At 37.6% G+C, this 21,595-nt stretch overlaps 2 protein-coding genes across 2 annotated transcripts; one reads left to right on the forward strand and one right to left on the reverse strand.

Annotated features, from left to right (window-relative positions):
* The first annotated feature begins 2,226 nt into the window (after positions 1-2,226).
* On the forward strand, positions 2,227-2,868 carry LOC107760298 (uncharacterized). The gene has a single exon (XM_075255802.1). The coding sequence runs from the start codon at positions 2,227-2,229 to the stop codon at positions 2,866-2,868; it is 642 nt and encodes a 213-aa protein (XP_075111903.1).
* A 14,584-nt stretch (positions 2,869-17,452) lies between these two features.
* On the reverse strand, positions 17,453-18,889 carry LOC107760299 (protein EXORDIUM-like 3). The gene has a single exon (XM_016578329.2). The coding sequence runs from the start codon at positions 18,753-18,755 to the stop codon at positions 17,703-17,705; it is 1,053 nt and encodes a 350-aa protein (XP_016433815.2). The 5' UTR covers positions 18,756-18,889; the 3' UTR covers positions 17,453-17,702.
* Between the last annotated feature and the right edge of the window lie 2,706 nt (positions 18,890-21,595).

Consider the following 21,595-nt stretch of genomic DNA (forward strand, 5'->3'; position numbering starts at 1 on the left):
CATCGAGTCAATTCGTGATAATCATAATAACATTCGAGTGAATTGAACTAGAGTTGGATCCTAGATAGCTATCTTGTACCTATACTGTCACGACCCTTATTTCTCCCATTGATATTTAAGTATTGTTGAACTCTTGTCTTCCAGTGAGCAATTGTTCATTGTTTTAGTTTCATAGTTAATTTTACTTAGTAGTCATCCCAACCAAAGTGATAATCAACCTAAATAGCATAAATCTAGAAATTAATTGAATATTGTTTAAATCCAATCCCTATGGAGATGATAATTAAACTATACTATCTTTGGCTAGCGAGCATCAATTTCGTGTTGCGTTTTGCGCTCATCAAATTTTGGCATCGTTGCCAGGGATTGGCAATCAATAGTGTTCAAAATAGTTTTTGGTGCTAATTCAGAAATAAATTTTATTTTATTCGTCATGGTTTTTCTCTTCCGTGTGCAGGCAAAAGGTTAAGTTCGTTGGTGTATGACTCGATATTCTTCAAAAGAAGTAATACCTTACAAACCAGAGTTGGAAAACACTTGAAACAACTGAGAAAAGAGAAAGCACTCACCGGAAAATTCTTGGGGAAATCTTCAACCCAACAGAACATGGAAAAAGACGGTGAGGAGATAGTTGATTTGGCTGCACGGGAGCAGCCCAATAGGAAGCAACTGCACGGGCAGCTCCTGAAGCAGCTCTTAGAGTTGATGAAACGATTGACGGGCACGGGGAACGAAGATTCAACCTGAACCGACCTCTCATTGAAGATGAATTTGAAAATAATATGCCCAGACCTGGAAGAGCATTAGGTGATTATGCCAGACTAGTCTACAATCAGGGAATTTCAAATGTCAGACCTCCACTCATAGCAGCAAATAATTTTGGGTTGAAGCATGACTTGCTTTAAACCATCTAGAACAACTGTGTCTTTAGGGGGAAGGCGAATGAAGATCCTAACACTCACTTGATGGACTTTGAGAAAATCATGAACACTTTCCGGTACAACAGATTTCCAAAATATGCAGTCTACTTAAGGACATTCCCCTTTTCACTAAAGGATGACGCAAAGCACTTACTTCGAAGCTTATCAAGTGGGTCGATCAGGACATGGAAAGATATGACTAATATATTTCTTGACAAATACTTCTCAGCTGCAAAAATAGTGAATTTAGAAGGGAAATCCATAATTTCTGACTAGAAGGTACTGAAACGGTCTTCAAAGCTTGGGAAAGATTCAAAGAAATAGTGAGAAAGTGTCAGTATAATGGAATCGAATTATGGATGCAACTCCAAGACTTTTGGGATAGACTGACACCTTCCTCACGACAAACTCTAACTTCAGTTGGAGGTCCTTTAATGAAGAAGACTCCTAAGGAGATTGTTGCAATTCTTGATGAGCTCTCTGAAAATGCTAACCAATGGCCTGTTGAAAGTAATGATAGAAGAAAATCAGCTTGGGTTCTCCAGGTAGATTTTGACATGTCAGTGCAAGCCCAGCTAGACATCATGGCTAGAGAGATTAGAAAGTTAACCTTAGCCAAGGTCTAGAGCCAGCCATCACCATTCTGTGATTTTTGTGGAATGAATCATATCCAATGCATGAGTGTCAGGCCTAGACTACAGATGAAGTGGTAAATGCTGTGGGGATCTTTGACAGGGGCAACTACCAAAGTGGCAACAATTTTAACTCTATAGGGCAGAGGCACCCAGATTTTCCTTGGAGTTTACCAGGTGGTAGTGCGAATGCATGACAACAGAACAAATCCAGACCCCAGGGATAGGGAGCTCCAGGTTTTCAAAATCAGCAGAGGCAGCAATATCAGCCTCCAGTATTTAATCAGTCTAGCATGGAAGATCTGATGAAGGCCTTTATTATTAAGACAAATGGGTGGCTTGAAACCCATGGCTCGGCTATCAGAGAACAGGGCACAACCATTCGAAACTTGGAAAGACAGATGGGTAAACTTGCTAATTTATTGTCTAAGAAGGTTTTTAGGAGCTCTCCCTGTTGATACGGAAAGAAATCCAAAAGAGACAATAAATGCAGTGTCTTTGAGGAGTGGGAATGTATTGGAGGATCCCAGGGCAAAACAAAAGGATAAGTTGATTGAAGGACATGTGGAGATTTTGGAGGAGCAGAAAAATAACAACATTCAAGAAGGTGAAGTGATGGTCTAAAGAAAAAGGGGAAGACTAGAGCTTTGAAGAAGAAAAAGGATGGAAATTCAATGAACGAGGAGGTTGAGGAAAGCAAATGCATGTCTGCTCTACCTGTCCTTCAGAAGCAGAGAAGAAAGGAGATGGACAAACAATTTGAGCGTTTCCTAAATGTGCTCAAGCAGGTGCATGTGAATATACCTTTCACAGAGGTGCTTTCACATATGCCAGCTTATGCAAAGTTCCTGAAGGAGATATTTTCCAACAAGCGAAAATCAGAAGAAACATCGGTTGTCAAGCTCACAAAGCATTGTAGTTCCATTCTGCAAAATAAGCTCCCTCAAAAGTATGGAGATCCAGGGAGTTTTACTATACCTTGCTCTTTAGGAAGTATTAAGTTTGAAAAATCTATGTGTGATTTAGGTGCTTCAATTAATCTTATTCATTTGTCTATTTTCAGAAAATTGGAGGGAGAGATTGGAGAAATCAGGTCGATACCTGTGTCCTTACAGCTGGCGGATCAAACTACAATCATACCTGAAGGAATAGTGGAAGATGTGCTAGTTCGGGTGGATATATTTGTGTTCCATGTGGACTTTATTATGGTGAACATGGAGGAGAATAGGGAGATCCTTCTGATTCTAGGGATACACTTCTTGGCTACTGGCAGAGCTATTCTGGACATCCACGAAAGGCAGCCATGTTCAGAGTGAGGGACAAAAGGGTGGTCTTCAAGATGGAAGGAGCAATGGGGGCCTTAAGGGAGTGAACTGGAGAGAGTAAGCAGGATAAGTGTGGGGTGTACCCAACGAAGGTAGAAAAGCAGCTCTCAGGTGCACTGGGTCGGGTGTGCAAAGGAGATCCCGACTTCGACTCAGACCCCGACTAGATGATTTAGGGGAGTTTTCTTTACCTCTTGCTTTTTATTTGTGTGTCATGAGGACATGCCACAATTTAAAGTATGGGGTGGGGGATGTAATTATGTACATATGTGTTTGTTTTTTTTCTTTTGACTGAAGATTTTTTTTTTGACTTTTCCCGACGATAGATTTTCTCGACTGTATTCTTGAGGGATCAAAGTCGAAGAAAAAATATTTTATTTTTTCTAGGTAGTGTAATAATTCCTCCTTGGTTTTTCTTTGTGTCGCGGTTCATTTTCAAGGTGTTTTGCTTGAATTGGGTGTAGTTAGTTTTTCTTTTATTAGGAATAGAGAAGTCTTGTGCTATGGTATTAAATGGAGATAGTTTTTCTTGACTTTGTTGTGCCTTGAGAATGGTGAGTGCCTTAGTTGTGACGCCTAGACTTAGTTCTTGACTCATGTATAAATGCCATAAAATATTTGATTTTGATGTTGCTTAATTGCTTTGACTAGAGAGCCGGGATAGATTCGATCCTAAGTGAGTTTTGTGCCAATGTGTGTCTAAGGATTTTGTTGATATTTTGTGCATGTCAATTGATGTCTAGAACTTGCTTCGTATATTTGCAAAGCGAAATAGAAGTCTTGTTCAGTCTAGGAGTGATATAGGTATTTTTTTGTTGAGCCAATTATTTGTTTATGACCGGCCTAATTGTTGTGTATCCTGGTTAGCCCCTTTAGTCTGTAATCCTACTTCTTTGGTAACCACACTACAAACCTGATCCATTTTTGAATTGACTATCTGTTTGAACCTCTTACCTCTCTTGAGCACTTGAATTTATTATGAGCTTGTTAAAAGTTAAGTTGAGGTATGATTGGCTTTTGAGTGGAAGTAAGAATAATGGAGAAAGGTGCACTAGTTGAAAATTTGTGAGAACCATATGTAGGGAATTGAAAAAGAAAAAAGAAAAATCAATCAGAACAAAGAAAAAGAAAAAAGAGAGTTGTGTATGTATTAGAAAGAACAAAAAATTGGACATCTTGCTAGTGGTAGTTCTCATCTTATTTGTGCTTAAAGATATTGGGAGCTTGATGTTATTATGTGTAAAGTTTGAGGTTTGGTTCAACACAAGTGTGAAGTTAAATTGTTAATGTATATGTATTAAAGTGCTTAAGGAGGTGTAGTCACTATATTCAAATATCATGCCCGTCCCGCAGCCTATATTATAATCAGTTAAAGTCCTACTTGATCTTTGACTGAATGAGCTCAAATAGTAGAGTATTACACTACGAGTAAGCCTATGGTACGACTTTTGTGGCACATGAATCTTAATTCTGAGAGTGTGTGAATTCTTTCTATCTTGAGTTCCTACTTATTCTTAAACTTTATTGTGTGAGGAACTACTCTCTATTTTTGGTATGAGGGCACATGACTTGCGACGAATAGGCAATGACTTTGGCCTCTGTATTAGAGTAAGTGAGCAGGTTGTGAGAAATGTGTGGTGCTTTTGAGTCGAGTCTTGAGGCTAGGATGTTATGATCGGGTGCTTAGTCGTCTTTAAATATTCTTGGCATGATGCGTTAGGGAAGTTTCTTTTATTAAAGATCGTCTCTATGTGAAGTGTAGTTTGATTACTCGAGACGAAAAATAGTTTAAGTGTGGGTGTTGATGATAGGCTAGAAACCTATGTGTTAGTCATAGTTTGCACTCTAATTACTACATTTTACTTGTGTTTGAGCTTAAACGATAGTGAATTACGCTCCTTATATTTTTTATGCCTCGCAGGAAGTGATTCCGAGTTAAAAAGATAAAGCTGGAGTTAAATCGAACAATGTGGAGCTTTGAAATCTGAGTAAAAGCCCAAAAAATTAAACCGAGAACGCTTTCGGGGGTTGGGAGCCAAGTATGGATATCAAAAATTGAAGAAATAATTTTACTCTATAAAAAATGCACGATGTGCTTTCTAAACTCCCCCACTACCGCATCGCATGGTGCGGCATGAGGCGCGATGTGCGTGTACAAAATTCTTAGAGTATTTTTCTATTTCGGCTTGGAAAGGGCAGTTTTGTATGCAGCGCGGCACTGTAAATTGCTGGTGCCTGTCAAAATGTGCTCTCTGAACTTCTCCACTACCACATCGCATAGTGCGGCGCGAGGCACGATGCACGTGTACAAAATTCTTAGAGTATTTTTTCTGTTTTGGCTTGGAAAGGGTAGTTTCGTCCGGGACCATTTCTATATGGTGTAAATACACACAAAAACATGATTTTTAGAAGACTTTTGACCTTGTAAGCTTTTGGAGACATTGGAGGCTACAAGAGACAGGATTTCATCATCTTTCCATCAATTCAATATGGGAGTTTGGATTGTAAAGCTAGATTGTTGTTTTCTCACTCTTTAACTATATTCGTGATGACTTCCTCCATAATTATGGAGTAAGTTCCCTTAGGGTTTGACAGATATGGTGTTTTGATTGATATTTGTGGATCTTAACTCTAGTTCTTTGCTTGAATTCGCTTATGGAGCTTTGAATTATTCGCAATTTTATTCACCAGTTTATTTAATCGAAAGAGGAATATTTTAGTGATTATCTTTACATTATTTTGTTTGGTTTAATTCAGTGATTCTTAAGTAATCGGAAGAGCTTGTTGAATTGTTGATTAAATCAAGTTAAGGAGAATATTCGAGAGACGTTTTCCTAAAGACCAGTCCATTAACGCATGCTTGAATATTTTTACAATGCTTGTATTAGTTCACCTCTTAGAGTTAAAATTTAATCGAGAGAGGAGTCTTGGCTACACCTTTGAACTAATCATCTAGTGAATTAGTGAGAATCATTAGAATATTAGAGTGAATTGAACTAGAGTTGGATCCTAGATAGCTATCTTGTACCTATCCTGTCACGACCTTTATTTCTCCCATTAATAGTTTAGTATTGCTCAACTCTTGTCTTCCAGTGATCAATTGTTTATTATTTTAGTTTCATAGTTAATTTTAGGTATTAATCATCCCAACCAAAGTGATAATCATCCTGAATAGCATAAATCTAGAAATTAATTGAATACTATTTAAATTCAATCCTTGTAGAGATGATAACTAAATTATACTATCTTTGGCTAGCGAGCACCAAATTCGTGTTATGTTTTGCGCTCCTCATGGAGAAGGAAAGGCTGATATATTCATAATATCCCAAGGAGAATACGAACTGTTATGAGAGTTCGTGATCCAGTTTTAGAAGGAAAGGATGTTGTTACGAGCGGTACAGGATGAGTGGACATCGGAGGCATTTATAAAGGGTCTCAACCTATTGAGTTCTGATGCCTCCCAGAAATTGAAGGAAAGTTTTCTAGAGTTTCGGGCAACCACATGGGCAGATGTTCACAATCTCTATGAGTCAAAGATCATAATAGAAGTGATCAATTAGGTTCTGCGGTGTCTTCCGAAGGACGGAATTGTGATTGGAATCAAGATAAGTTTATAAATAATTTTGATGCAGATCGGAGGTCCTCTAGAAGTCATTGTCAACCTTACAAGAGGACCAATGAGCATGGAAATAAAAGTTTTCAGTCATCGAAAAGGTTCGCTTTCGATAGGAGGTCAGATCGTGGTCGAAGTAATAGATCGTTGCAGGAGAAAGAGACATCGGGATCTCGAGATTTGACATATTCCAGATTATCTGACTATAATTTTGACATCAGTCTGGTAGAATTGGTGTCGGCGATGAGGAATATTAAAGAAGCTAGGTTCCCAAACCAATCCAATCGGATCCTAGCGAAAGGGATCCTAATATAGTGTGAATTCAATAGGACTCACAACTATAAGACTAGGGACTGTCGACATTTTCTTGAAGAGGTGGCAACGTTGTTAAGGAATGGTCACCTCAGAGAGTTTTTAAGCGACCGCGCTAAGAACAATTATGGGTGAAATTGGGATAGTGCAGAACCATCAAAGCCGGTAGCAGGATCACCTCGAATGACAATCAACATGATCCTCGGAGTAGACGAAGTAAATAAGGTAACGTTATGGGTAGAAAAGAAGGCGAAGATATCGGTGACTCATGGCAAGAGGATCTGAAAGATTTCAGAAGGTGACATCACCTTCACAGAAAATAATACTGATGGACTACTTCTACCGCACAACAATGCTTTGGTAATTTCTCTTAATATTTTAGATTTTAAAATTAAACGTGTATTGGTGGATCCTGAAAGATCAGGCAACATTATATAATGGAGAGTTTTGACGTAAGAGAAGCTGACCGGAAACATAGTTCCAGCAACAAAGCTTTTGGCCGGGTTCAACTTAACAAGTGTCACCACACGAGGAGAAATTTTGGTGCCTACCTATGCCACGAAGACCACCCTATTCGAAGTAGTAGATGGCGACATGGGCTATAATATAATCCTTGGAAGGTCATGGATACTTGAAATGAAGGATGTGCCTCAACCTACCATCAACTATTAATTCCAACACCAGAATAGATCAAGCAGATCATAGGAGATAAATTGGCTATAAGGAAGATGAACGCAGTAACCGTTTCCTGTAGCAAGGTCAAAGAAATGAGCAAATAACAATTACAGGAACCGGTGCCTTCTTCCATCTCAATTGAAGATGATAAAGACGAGGAGTCATTGGAATTATATCAAGTACCGAGGTCTTTTTAGGTAACGGAGGAGACGAATGCGACCAAGTCAACTGCGAAAAAGCTCGAACGAGTGGCCTTGTTCGAAGAATTTTTGGAAAGAAAATTCCATTGAGGAATGGAGTTGAGTCCCGAACTTAGGTTAAAAATATGGATTTTCTTAAATCTAACATTGATTGTTTTGCATGGTCGCATTCAGATATGACAAGTATCCTATTAGGGGTGGTGGTCCACAAACTGAGTCTGGATCCTAACTTCCATCTGTTAAGACAGAAGAAACGACTGATAGCAGAGGTCAGAAACAAGTTTGTTAAGGAAGAGGTAACTCGATTACATAATATAGATTCAATTCGAAAGGTAAATTACCCATATTGGCTTGCTAACATAGTAGTAGTGCCTAAAAAGAATAACAAATTTAGAATGTGTGTAGATTATAAAGATTTAAATAAGGCATGCCCTAAAGACTCTTTCCCATTGCGAAACATTGATAAAATGATTGATGCTATGGCCGGGCATGAGTTAATGAGTTTTCTTGATGCTTATTACGAGTATAATCAAATTAGGATGGACCTGGAAGATCAAGAGAAGACTTCTTTCATCACAAATTTTGGCATATTTTGCTATAATGTAATGTCTTATGGGCTTAAAAATTCCGTAGTCACTTATCAAAGGTTTGTTAATAAAATATTTGAAAAATAGATAGGTTAAACGATGGAAATTTGTATTGACGACATGTTAATTAAGTCTCTGAATGCAGGAGATCATCTAAAGCATCTCCAAGAGACATTCGACATTTTGAGAAAATACAATATGAAGCTCAACCCGGAGAAGTGCGCCTTCAAAGTTGGTTCTGATAAGTTTTTGGAGTTTTTAGTCTCTCAAAGAGGAATCGAAGTAAACCCCGAAAAATTCAAAAACATTGAGGATATACCGAACTAGTTAATAAGTGCGAAGGAAGTACATAGATTGACTGGCAGATTGGCGGCTCTAAGCAGGTTCATTTCGAGGTATGCGGAAAAGTGTCATCATTTTTTTCACTTTTCAAAAAGAAAAAATGACTTTGTGTGGACTCTAGAATGTCAACAAGCATTGAAAGATCTAAAAAGGTACCTGTCTACCCCTCCGTTATTGTCAAAATAAGAAGAAGGTGAGCAACAATTGATTTATCCAGCAGTTCCTAAAGTAGTGGTAAGTGCTGTTTTGGTCCTGGAAGAAGAAGGTATGCAATTTTCCATTTTTTATGTTAGTAAAATATTATCAGGAGCAGAGACATGATATCCTCACCTTGAAAAGCTAGCCTTAGCTCTCGTAGTTGCCTTTCGAAAGCTTAGACCTTATTTTCAATGTCATCCAGTTGTTGTTGTGACAACCTTTCCCTTAAGGAACGTCCTTAAAGAGCCTGAGTTATTAGGTCATTTGTCTAAATGGGCGGTCGAAGTTAGTGAATTCAACATTGAATACAATCCTAGGACTGCAATCAAGTCACAAGTTTTGGCCGATTTCGTGTCGGATTTCAGTTCAGGATTAATACCTTTAGCTGCTAAAGAAGCAGCGTTGGTATCGGGAACAATATCGTGGATTTGAACCTTATTTACGGATGGAGCTTCCAACATAAAAGGGTTCGGTCTCGGGGTAGTTTTAATCACTCCTTTGGGAGAAACCCTGAGGCAGACCATTAACTAACAATAAAGCCGAGTACAAGGCTTTGGTTGTAGGACTTGAGCTAGCTTGGGGGCTAGGTTCCAAGGTCATCGAAATAAAGTGCGATCCGAGCTGGTGGTGAACCAAGTATACGGACCAAGGTGGCTCGTTATTGTCTTATTGACGGATAGTTATGCAGGAGGTCGTTCCAAGGACCATTGGCTCGATGTTGAGGGACATTGGAGGTTGACTATGTGATAAGGGAAGTTCATGAAGGAGTCTGCGAGAACCGTTTTGGTGCATACTGTAGACAAAGACACAAAGACATTTGTACAAAAGTGCGATAAATGTCAACGCCATACACAGTTAGTGCATCAACCAGTGGAACTTTTACATTTGGTGGTGTCTCTATGGCCATTCATGAAATGGGGTATGGATATAGCCGGTCCCTTACCAGAAAAGCCCGATAAGGTAAAATTTATTTTGGTTTTAACTGATTACTTTACTAAATAGGTTAAAGCAGGTTCTTACCAAAAGATCGGAGAACGAGAAGTGATCGATTTTATATGGGATCACATAGTCTGCCGATTTGGAATACCAAAAGAAATTTCTTGTGACAATGAGCCACAGTTTATAGATTCCAAAGTCACAAAGTTTTTGGAACGATCGAAGATCAAAGAAATTATGTCTTCACCATACCACCTGAGTGCTAATGGATAAGCGGAGTCGACCAATAAGGTAATTATTCAAAACCTTAAAAAAAGTTAGAAGATGCTAAAGGCAAGTGGTTAGATGAGCTACCAGGTGTGTTATGGGCATATCAGACCACACTGAAGCCGAGCACGGGTGAAACACCCTTTTCACTTGTATACAGTTCAATGGCTTTGATACCAGTGGAAGTGGGGGAACAGACCTTAAGGTTTTTTTGAGCAAACGAAGAAACAAACAATGAACCGTTGTTTGTAAAACTAGATTTGCTTAAAGAGCGCCAAGATCTGGCATATTTGAGGAGGCACAAAAGCAAATGATGGAAAGATATTACAATCGCTTTAATATTCTAAAGTTAGGGATTTGGTTTTGAGAAAGGTTACTCAAAGCACTTGGGAAGTTAACACTGAAAAGTTGGGACCAACATCAGAAGGAACTTACCGAGTTTCAGATATAATCGGTAAAGGTTCATATGAATTGAAAAATCAAGATGGAGTTAAATTGCCAAACAATTGGAACGTGACTCACCTCAAAAGATAATATTGCTGAAGATCCTTGCTAGTGATGAAAGTATGTGCTGTATTCTTTTTTCCTTCAACCAGTTTTTGTCCCAATTGGGTTTTTCTGGCAAGGTTTTTAATGAGGTAGCAATGTAAAGCATACTACGAAGGAAGGATCATCGACAAATACAAGACTTCCATTGTTCGAATTCTCATACATAGCATCCGAACACTGGGGGGGGACTAATACATTACAAGACCCAAAAAGTGTTACAAAGACCGAAGATTGTTAGAACTGAGATCAATATCTTATAAGGATTGGGGACTGCATGATCAGCCCCGTAAAAATAAGTTGTACAAGATAGCCACATATATTGGCAGCTTTATTTATTTAAGCAAAAGAATGTTTATGTAAATGTACTTTTAAAGATAGCGGGAATAAATCAAAGTCATTTTAGTTTTATCTTATTTCTTCTCCAAATGATAAGTCAATTTATTTCTTCAAATGCTTGTGCCAGAATGAACAGGAGACGTCCTCTTTAAGAGCACCGTAAACACAAGGGCCCTCTCTTATGAAATCCTCATAGTCAAAGGGTAGATTTCATAAGTGTTCATGTCGGGAATCAAAAGCTATCGGATGTGAAAAGATTCCTGAAGCTTTGTTAGTTAAATAAAAAATTATCAGATGTGAAAAGAGGTTTTGACATAGTTACAAAAAGTAAAGAAAAAATATATATATTAGTTCTTGCTGCTAGAACTCGAAGGGAGAGAAAAATCTTTGTTTTCTCAATTGGGAGAAGGTTGTTCCGCTTTCGGTTCGAGACCTTCATCTTCTTCAATTTCTCCTTCGGTTCCCGAATACTCGGAGGTAGTATTCAAAGAGTCAGAAGCAACGGGCCGAGCAGGGAGGTTCTCATGAGCAGTTGACTCCAGTTCCCGGGCCTTGGCAATGCATTCGTCAATAATTGCAATGTCTTCCTCTTCGTATGGTATATGGCGTAAGTCTTCTCGAAGAAAAGAGAATCTTTCTGATCTTGAAGTATAGCTTGGAAATTTTCAATCTACGCTTGAAGCTTTCCATTTTAAGCTTTAACAATGCAGATTCGGGAATCAAGATCAATATTTGTTGCGACATGAATTTGATTCTGCTCCATGACTCTTTTGAGCCTTTCCTCCAACTTTTCTCTTTGATACTTGGTAGAATTGGCCTCCTTAGTTTTGGAGCGTAAGTTAGCTTCCAATTTACTAACTTTCTCCATAAAGGCAGACTCGCACTTGGCAGCAGGAGTCACGATGTCATGCAGTTCAGCCCACTTAGCCTTTGATTCCTTAAGGTTTTCATGTATCTAGGTAGCTTCCTGAATGTGAGTCATTCTATCTTGCTCGTATTGCTGCAATTGAGCCTCGAGATCATCTATTTGAGCAATTTTTGCCTCCAACACTGGGAGGCACTTGACAAGTTGATTATGTTGCTAAAATTTGATCTCATTCCGAGGTTAAGATTTTGTTTGTCCAAAATCAACATTTGTAGGCTCTCGGAAGCAAGAGGTTGGCCTGAAAAAGGTTAGAAATAAGGTTATTAATGTAAAGTATAAATTGAAAGAAGATAGAACAAAGTTAGATTGTTACCTGTGCCGAACAATGCGTGTTATTATTTAGAAAACATTCACCGGAGAGAGAATCCATCTTTCTCTAGTCTTTTTCTGAGGCTAGCGGCTTTAGATAATTTGCAAGCTCTACCGGTTTGAAAAGTATATGGCAGTTATTTGATACCGTGAGGGTGATACTTCGTTTGCCACTTAGGTTTTGAGTGGGTTACGGGAATGTGTTCCTTAGATTTCTATGATAGGATGACTGTGGGGAAGGAAAATTTGTTATTTGCTCGATTGGAGACGGTGAAGAGATAGCATCTGGGGGAGAAGGAGATGTGATGACGACAGTTTTAGAAGTTGAAAGTGGAGGGAGTTCAGGGGTTGAACTCCTGTGACCAGGAACAACTACGGGGATTCGAAAATGGGAAGAAACATTTTCAGCCATTTTCATTTCTACCAAGAGTTCTTGAACTTCTTCTGGTGGTGGAGTTTGAAGCTCAGCCGGTTGAGTATCCAGTTGAGTTGATGAAGATTTTTTTCTTCTCTGAAGAGAAGCCTCTTCATCATTGGCTCCATCATCATCGAGTATCACTGTGGTTAGTTCGGGTGGTTCTTTCTTCAAATTTTTCCCTTGAGTCTCAGCCGATGAGGTACATTTTTTCTTTGGTTTCTTATCCTTGGGCTAAGGACTCCAGGAAGAGGTACCCTCATCGGAAGTGCGAGTAAAATCGCGAGCTCTCCTCTGGTTAAGGACATTCTACAATAATAGTTCGGCTTTCACCGGGTCATCGAGAGCCTCGATGTCGGGGCAAATGACAGATCCCTTCGAAAGTCATGTGTGATACAAGAAAGCAGATAAATTATTTCCCAAGGTATATTGAAAGAAGGAAAGAAGAATTTTTGTTTACCATGGTTTTTGGCTTTCCTCCCATATTTGGGAGCCATTTCTTTCCATCTTCGAGATTCTGGTGTAGTGATATCCAGAATTTTTTAGAACTCATTGGGCCAGATTTTGAACCCGTGATGGCTTCCAAGGAGTAGCTGGAATAAGGAAAGCATAAAGTTAGTAGCGAAAGAAGGTGTTTTTAAAACATGGAAAGGAAAAAGATATTAGAAGACTTACGGAAAAGGTTCCACGATTCAGGAAAAGTAGGTGTTGTGGTTGAGAAGATATCCCATGTAGCAATGCTAACTAACCGTTCCATCCATCCACGATCGTTGTCATCATCGAAGCTAGTGAGAAGGGCATGATGATCACGTCTGCTAAGTTTTAGCACACCCCCATGGAAGATCTTTTGGGAATAAAGATTCATCATGTGTCCAAGAATCAGAGTTTCCCCGGCCTCAAAACACAATTGACGGAAGCAAGCCACAGTACACCATATAGATGGGCCTACTTGTGCCAAACACATCAGGTACCGGTGACAGAATTTCAGGATTATTGGGTTGATTCCTTCACCCACTCCAAAGTCAAGGGGCCCAAAGTAAAATGGTATGTATGAACATACATGAACCCCGGTTTGGAGAAGTTGACTCTTTCTACATCATTAGGTGTGAGAATTTCAATATTATTCTAATTACAATCCTCTTTCATGACAGGGATGCTAGGAGGATGAATGGAAGAAGGATACCTACAAACAGGCCAGTGTCTGTCACTTTTAAAATTTGCAGGTACTATTTGTTCTTGAAGATCAGATATTGTGCTAAGGTGAAGATGTATGATGGTGTTTACGGTAGGAGGTTCAGACAAAAACATCAACCTTTTTTGTTATGTTCTTCTTTGGACCTCCATCGCAGAGAAGACCAGAGTTTCTGAAGGCAACAGTGTTAGAAGAAATGATGGTAAGAAATTTATGAAGAAAAAATTTACTGGAAAAGTTGAAGTTTGTAGTAGAATTCTAACATAAATCAGAGAAGAAGAAGTTGTAAAAAGTAAAAACTAAAAATGAGGAGTAGTGGAGAAGTTATAGACGGCAAAATCGTGGTCATGATTACCTCGAGAACTGGCAAAAATATTTTTCAAATCGTGAGGTAATACGTGTTCGGATCATTAAATGCGGAGAGACGTGCGTACTTTCAAATGTTGGAAACTGTTCAGAAACTTGCCTGCTAAGGAAAGAGGTTTTCTCCACTTTTCGATGACACTAAAGTATTGTCACCGAAAAGTAGGGGGACTATGTATACGGTAAAATTGATTAGTGGCAGATGGACGAATGAAGAGTTAACGCGAAGAGTTGAAGACATGTAGGGTGTGAGTCAACAAATAATCTATACCGATTGCAAGCATGTGACTGGTATTTAATGAATCTCGAAGATTGAGTAGCAGGTGACAAAGGTTCAAAGTATTGACATCGGGTAGCATTTAGTGAGCGACTGTTACAGAGTATCTGCATTTATAGCCAGTCGTTATGTGGCCATCAATGACAGTTTTATTCTCATTCAAGAGGAGCTTGATTTAGGGATCTTGTCTCCCTAAATAAAGCTATAAATAGGAGAATTAACATCTATTGTAGATACGAAATATTCGGTACACAAAGCCTTAATCTGTCCTCATTCTATAGAACAGCTTTCTTTATTTTTAATTTTATTCTTGTCACTACTATCGGAGAAGCTAAACACTTTGCCAGAGTTGTATTTTCTTTAATTTTATTTCATAATCTTATTTCTGTTCTTATTCATTTTGTATTTTTGAATCAAATCGATTCACTTGTCTATAAACCACGTTACAAATTCAACTATATTGTTTTACGGATAAACAGTTTTATGATAAATTTAATATAGTAATATAAAGTTTTAAAAAAAGATCGTACTATAACAACTTAAAATGAGAAGATAATATAAAACTCAATTGTGCTATCAATACATATAAGTTGAATCCTGCCAAAATTACCTTTCAGTCAACTTCAGTGGGAGAGTTTCAGACTTAAAATTAACAAAAGCTAAAACGAATAGGCTGGATTTTGTTTTTCTCACAAGTAATCAACGCAATCCACAAATTGTTCCGTCAACTTGAGCCAAGAGTTGCCTTGCTTGGAATTTGGATGACATGCATTGGTTATGCATTGGTTATTTAGCATTTCTTCCATTTGGCAGGCCACACCCCAACGAAAATCCACTTTATGAATGGCAACTAGGAAGAGATTTACATGTTAACTTTTTTTATGTTAATAAATAGAAGAAAGAAGATGAAATTTCATCATATCTTTTCCTTTTTTATTTTTTATTTTTTTTTATGGGGGAGCAGGGAGGGGGTCATGACCATCTTATGAGATTAATAGCTTGTTTGGCTAAGTTTTTTTTTGGCCAAAAGTTTTTTTTTTTTTTTTGCCAAAAGTACTTTTGGCCAAAAATTGAGGTGTTGAGCCAAACTTTTGGAAGGAAAAAAAAAGTGCTTTTGAGAAGAAGCAGTTTTGGAGAAGCAGAAAAAAATAATTTATCTCCAAAAGCACTTTTTTGAGAAATATTTTTGAGAAAAATACACTTAAAAGCATTTTCTTAAAACTTGACCAAACATTAATTGCTGCTTAGAAGTATTTTTTAAACTAATTAGCCAAACACAAACTGCTTCTTACCAGAAAAGTACTTTTGAAAAAAAATACTTTTTAAAATAAGTTAATTGTTGCAGCTTGGTCAAACGGGCTATAAATCTGACACAAGTAAAAGAAATTACAATGACAGGCAATTATTAAATTTTCCATATTAAAGTGATAGGGAACTTTTCTAATAAATTGAGTCTATTTATTTTACTGTCAAAACGCGAGAAGAAAGAATTATTTGGGACAGAGAGAATCTAGCTTTAATTTGAATTAATACTATTGGAAAATATTAAAGTTTATTTTACGCCGTTTAATTTTAGTGAACATAGTATGTGAGTTTTATAAATTATTTTTATAAACTCTTATGCTTGCTGAAAAAAGGTACTAACGTTTGTCTACTATAACAAAAGTGAAGTAGCACTAGTACAATGTTTAAGAATAACAGAAGGTTAAATAGCGCTAGTATGTACTAGTAAAATGTTTAATTCGAGAATAACAAAAGGTTGTGCGACTGAAGTAGTATTCAAATAAAGTACTTGTTTTAGACCCTTCGGGGTTACCTATTGGTTTGGAGGGGGTAATTCATACAGATGGCCTGAATTGAATCCCTCCTCAATATTTTTTGGGTAGAGCCTGTCGTATAAGGTTTGCTTAAGACTGGGCATATATCGGGTAAAACTGATAATCCGAACCGTTAATTTTTTATTGAATTATCGGTATCGAATTACTGGATTAACAGTTTGATAATGGTTTAAAATTTTTTTACTATTGGGTTATCGGTTCGGGCCTCAGTTTGCCAATTTTGTTAATGGGTTAACCGATAACCCAATAAGAATTAATAAAATTACGACTTTATCCTTAAGTATATACAAATGCTAGGGTTTCAGTTCATTCTCTACAATTCTTTCTCAACCCCACTCTTTAGATTTCATCTTCATTCTTCATAGACCTTACTAGTTACTCCTAGCATAAGTCTTTAGTATGCTATACGTGAATTCTCTCTTTTTGCTTAACTCCGATGAATTGTCTTTTCTTTTTTATTTAACTCTAGATTGAGTTATCTTATTGGGTTAACCCATAACCGAACCGATAATGATCGACAACCAATATCCGATAACCGATATCTTATCGATTCGGTTATCGATTTATCAAATTTGTAAACCGATAACCGATATGCTAAATCGATAATATCCATAACCCAACCGAACCGACCGATGTCCACCCCTAGGCTTGCCTACTACGGTTTACATCCCTGATATGGTTTGCATGCTATTACACAGGGGGAGATTTATTCAGTGCATACAAAGTGCTTACCATAGAGTGCTCAACCAAAGGGCAGAAGCTATGACAGAGATTGTAGCGTTCCCCTCCTAAAAATAAAAAAGTACTTTGTCATGCACTTTTCTCCTTGTAAATTGAGAAAAGAAAAACTAAAGAGAGCTAATGATAGAGCTTGATAATTGCATGACCATAGAAAAAGAACATACAAAATATTTCGTATGACCTGAGGAGTACTGATCATCAAGAATAGACAACCTACTCTTGTGTAAATATTAGTAGCATTTTCCGGACTCGAACCCGAGACCAAAATTCTTATTTTTTTAAAAATCATTTTAAATTTACAAAAGGAAGATGAAAGGTAAAAACCACAAATGCCCAATTTTCTTTAAAAAAAAGTCCCCACATCTTCTTTAATTGGCACTATGCTCTCTGTTTTCTATATTTCTCCAAGATAAACACTGCCAACTTTCACAGAACTCATTATTTTGAATTCTGTAAGGGGGAATGTGATAGTACAGTAAAGTATGTCCAAAGAGAGCCCCTACAAAGTACAAATCCATTCAAAATTTGGACAACTGAACAAAGTAACTTTGTATACAAAATTACTACAGTACATATAAACTACTTTTATTACACTATACTTATAATAACCAAAGCTTAATTAACATGCATCAGCAACTCGAAATTAACCAAAATTTAAAAATAAAGTTGAAAAAAAAAAGAAAAAAAAAATCGACAAACCAAAATGCTTAAGAAAAGCACATACAGTGATTTGAGTGGTAAATGAAACATTTACTGATCAAGTGCATTAGGGCCAGTGCAATAATTCAGAATATGGTTCCAAACCCACTGAACCAAAAACTTTCTTCTTAACCCATTCATATTATACGTGGCACCCTCTTTATCGTTCATCATTTGTCCGGTGTACGACCCGCCGCCGCCGGTACCGTAAATCCCTTCACAAAGATCCGCTATTTCCACCGGAAAACTCGGGTCCTGACCCGCATACCACGCGTTTACTAACGGGTTCGTTGATAGCTCAGCAATCTCATGAGCTATCACGCTTATCATTCCGTCAACTCCAACGTCGTTGTTGGGTGACTTCACGGCTTTAAAACCCGGCATGTAATTCGGTACGGAAAACGGGTACGCACAAGTACCCGGACAAAGCTTGGCGGAGTTACCCACCCAAGCGTACGGCAAAGTGTACCCGACGATGGACGGGAAAGTGAAGTAATGGAATCCGCAAACGTTTTGGCAAAAATCCTGAACGTACACGTCATCAGAAGTGAGCAATAAGTAGACGCCACTTTTCGGGTTTAACGGTAACGGTCGGGTACGAGCTGTAACGGCGGATTTTATCACTGACTGTACAGTTAACCGGGTTAAGGATTTACCGTGAGAGTAAAACCGGTCGTTTTTCTCTTCGCCGAGGTGGACATTACGGGAGATATTGGCTCCGGTCTGATCAGTGTAAAGCTGGACCGTTTTCCACCAACCGGCAACGGAAGGCGGCTTAGAATCGTAGGCAGAGAATGAGCTGATGAAATCGCGTATAATACGCTTCTGGGACTTTCCCCACCGTCCGTACCAAATGGGATAAACGGTAATATTTGCAGTGAGAACAGGGCCCATATGATACTTCAAATGGACAAACTCCGACGAGCCCTCATATTTTTTAGACCCGCCGTAGATTAACTCGGTGGCGTTGGGCTTTTGGTTGGGCCATGGACGCCACCCATTAACAGGCAAAGGGCCCAAGAAAAAGAATAAAAAAACTCCGAGAAAACAAAATATTGCCGGCACCGGAGTAACCGGCCGGCGGTGAAGGTAATAATGGGGCATTTTGGAGAGGAGGAGCTGAGAAGAAAACTAAGAAGAGTGACAGTGGAGTAAAGGGTATTTATATGCACAAATTATCACATAAGATGAGTAAAAATTTTGAATAGGTACAAAATTTGAATAGGGAGTTTGCTTTAGCTATAGGGAGGTGGTAATGGAAGACAGATGGATTCTTAAAAGTGTAAGCAGAGAAGTGGGACCTACAAAGGGAAGAGGTAGGGCCCAAGTATCAATGAGTGATCATGATGGTGATCGTCGTCATTTCAACTGAGCATATCTGATTATTTTTTTTATCGGATGATAAGTAAATTAATATTTCGTATCTATACCTATATTGCGCGGGAATCTAAAAAAGGGTATTTTGGGAATTTAAAATTATTCGGCACGTCTTTTAATCGATGATCGTATTTTGGGGACCGCAGCTGGTGGTGTCCCCTCTTTTTATGCTCCGGGAGGAACAAAGGCTTTTTCAAGTTTAAATATATTCATAAACAACTATCTTTTAATTTTAATAAGTCATTTATAGATATTATTTGTTATATTACGGATTATAGATATCTTTTATGTGGTTATAAAATATATTTGATGTATTTAAACTCTTGTATTCATGAATACAGTAGCAAAAATAAGTATGAAACAAGGAAGTCCAGCTAATCAATTGCTGTATTCGAATGTATTCGATTGTATTCATGGAGTGAAACATGGGATTATAGCTGGACAGATTATTATATTCGCTTGTATTCGACTGTATTCACGGCGTGAAATAGGTGATGATATTGTTTTTAAAAGGAAAAGTAAATCAATTAATATAATAGACTCCTAATATAACTCAACAAACTCAATTATAATACATAAATTTTGTATTTTCAGTTACAAAAAAGATTCTCAACCGAAAAATACCCCAAAATATAGCAATCTTCAGAGAAATTATATAATACATCTGAATACATAAATTATATTAATTAAAAAAACTTATGAATACATTCATGGCATATAGCGAGATAGTGAATATAATGAAATACATAAAATACTGCGGGATACATTAAAATACAATGAGAAAAAAAAGACAGTGAATACAATGAAATACATGAAATACAATGAGATACATTGAATTACAATGAAAAAAAGACAATGAATACAATAAAATACATGAAAATACATTGACATATATTAACAGAAAATCATCCTACAACATCCCTATCTCAATTTTTTTAATTGGCAGGGACGGTATTCACGATATCATAGATCCGCCGTCTTTCCACCCCGAATCTCCGTGCACCATCATCAAGCCCCATGGTTTCAATACCTTCCCGATTGTATAAGCTCAAAAAATTGGAACATAGGAGACCGAGAGACTTCTGTTTACGACAATAAGTAGATCTAGAATCTTTTGAAGGATCTAAAGCTAACGACATAATTGTTTTCTTTGAGAAAATTGATTCAACTGTGTGTACCCAATTTTTCCTTATATATATATTTTATACTGAAAATACTTTCAAAATAGCATGTGTATGCATATATAAGCATGACCAAGTATGTTGGTATTTTTTCCAAATTTTTAAAGATTTTCAAAACCAATTTATTGTCTATTTTTAACAGTACAAAATCCAATAATTATTTCCGAAATTATCATTTTGGTGAATAATTTATTTCTATCCTCATAGTTACACCAAAATATAATTAACGTAATTTTTGCATATTTTTTAAAAATTCATTTGATATTTTTTAAGCTAAATTACATAAAATTGCAATTATGGCCTATATTACGATTAATAGCGTTTTGCAATCACAAAATCATTTTCAGCATTTTTAGATTAATGTTTATATATTATTAATTAGTATAGTGCTTTTAATTTGTTTAAAAAAAATCATTTTACTATTTTTTATAAATAAAAAGGAAAAACTGGCTATTTAGCATCTAGCCCCATTTCTTTTCAATTTTAGCCTAAAAATTGACCCAATTCTGAATTAAAATTGGACTGGCCCAATTCAGATTTAATCCAACCCCTTTACCCATTTATCCGACCCGCCCGGTTTCTTTTAATCCTGGCCGTTGATCCTTTTGATCAATGGCCACGATCGCCCATTTCCTTATTTAATTCACCTAACCCTACCCTAATCCCCCCACTTCGTTCTGTCAGCCGCCCTTGAATGCTCTCCCTCTCTCAAACGCTCTCGAATGTTCCTAAAACCCTAACCTCTATCACCTCATCTTCAACCTCCGACTCACCGGAATCCATGGCCTCTCAAGCCATGGACGACCTATACTCACCTCCCCTCGCTCTTACACGCCTGATACCTGAGAAATTGAGGCCAGACCTCGAAGGTTTGCACTCAGACTTTCACCGATTCGAAGATTCCAGCCATCTCCAACCTTGCTCCGGCGGCTCTTGGTCTTCTAAGCCTGTTTCTGACCTCATCCGACTTAGATCGGACCTTCTTCCAAGCCTTTCTCATTTCTAGGGTTTCTCTGAAACCCCAAGCTATTCGAGGTTCTTTCTCTGTTTGTTTGCTTAGATCTATGTTGTATCTATGCTTTACTTGACATTTAAGAGGTTTTCCCTAGACTTTCCTTTTAAAATCGTTTACCTTCGATTTAGGGTTTCTGAAAGGTTTTTCAAAAACATCTGTTTGATTCTTCTCTTTCTTTATGTGTGTTTGTTTATACTATGCTCGTGTGTTTTCTTTTCTACCACGCATGTGCTGTTCTTCTGTTTTCTTTCTACTATATGTGACTTTTATGTACCTTTGTACTCTACTGTGCCTCTAGATCAGGCTCGCATGTTAATGTTTGTTATGTTTTCCTACATGTTGTCTGTTATACTTTCCAATATTCTTCTACT

Source organism: Nicotiana tabacum, chromosome 6, assembly GCF_000715075.1.
Source record: "Nicotiana tabacum cultivar K326 chromosome 6, ASM71507v2, whole genome shotgun sequence".
NCBI classification, from domain to species: Eukaryota; Viridiplantae; Streptophyta; class Magnoliopsida; order Solanales; family Solanaceae; genus Nicotiana; species Nicotiana tabacum.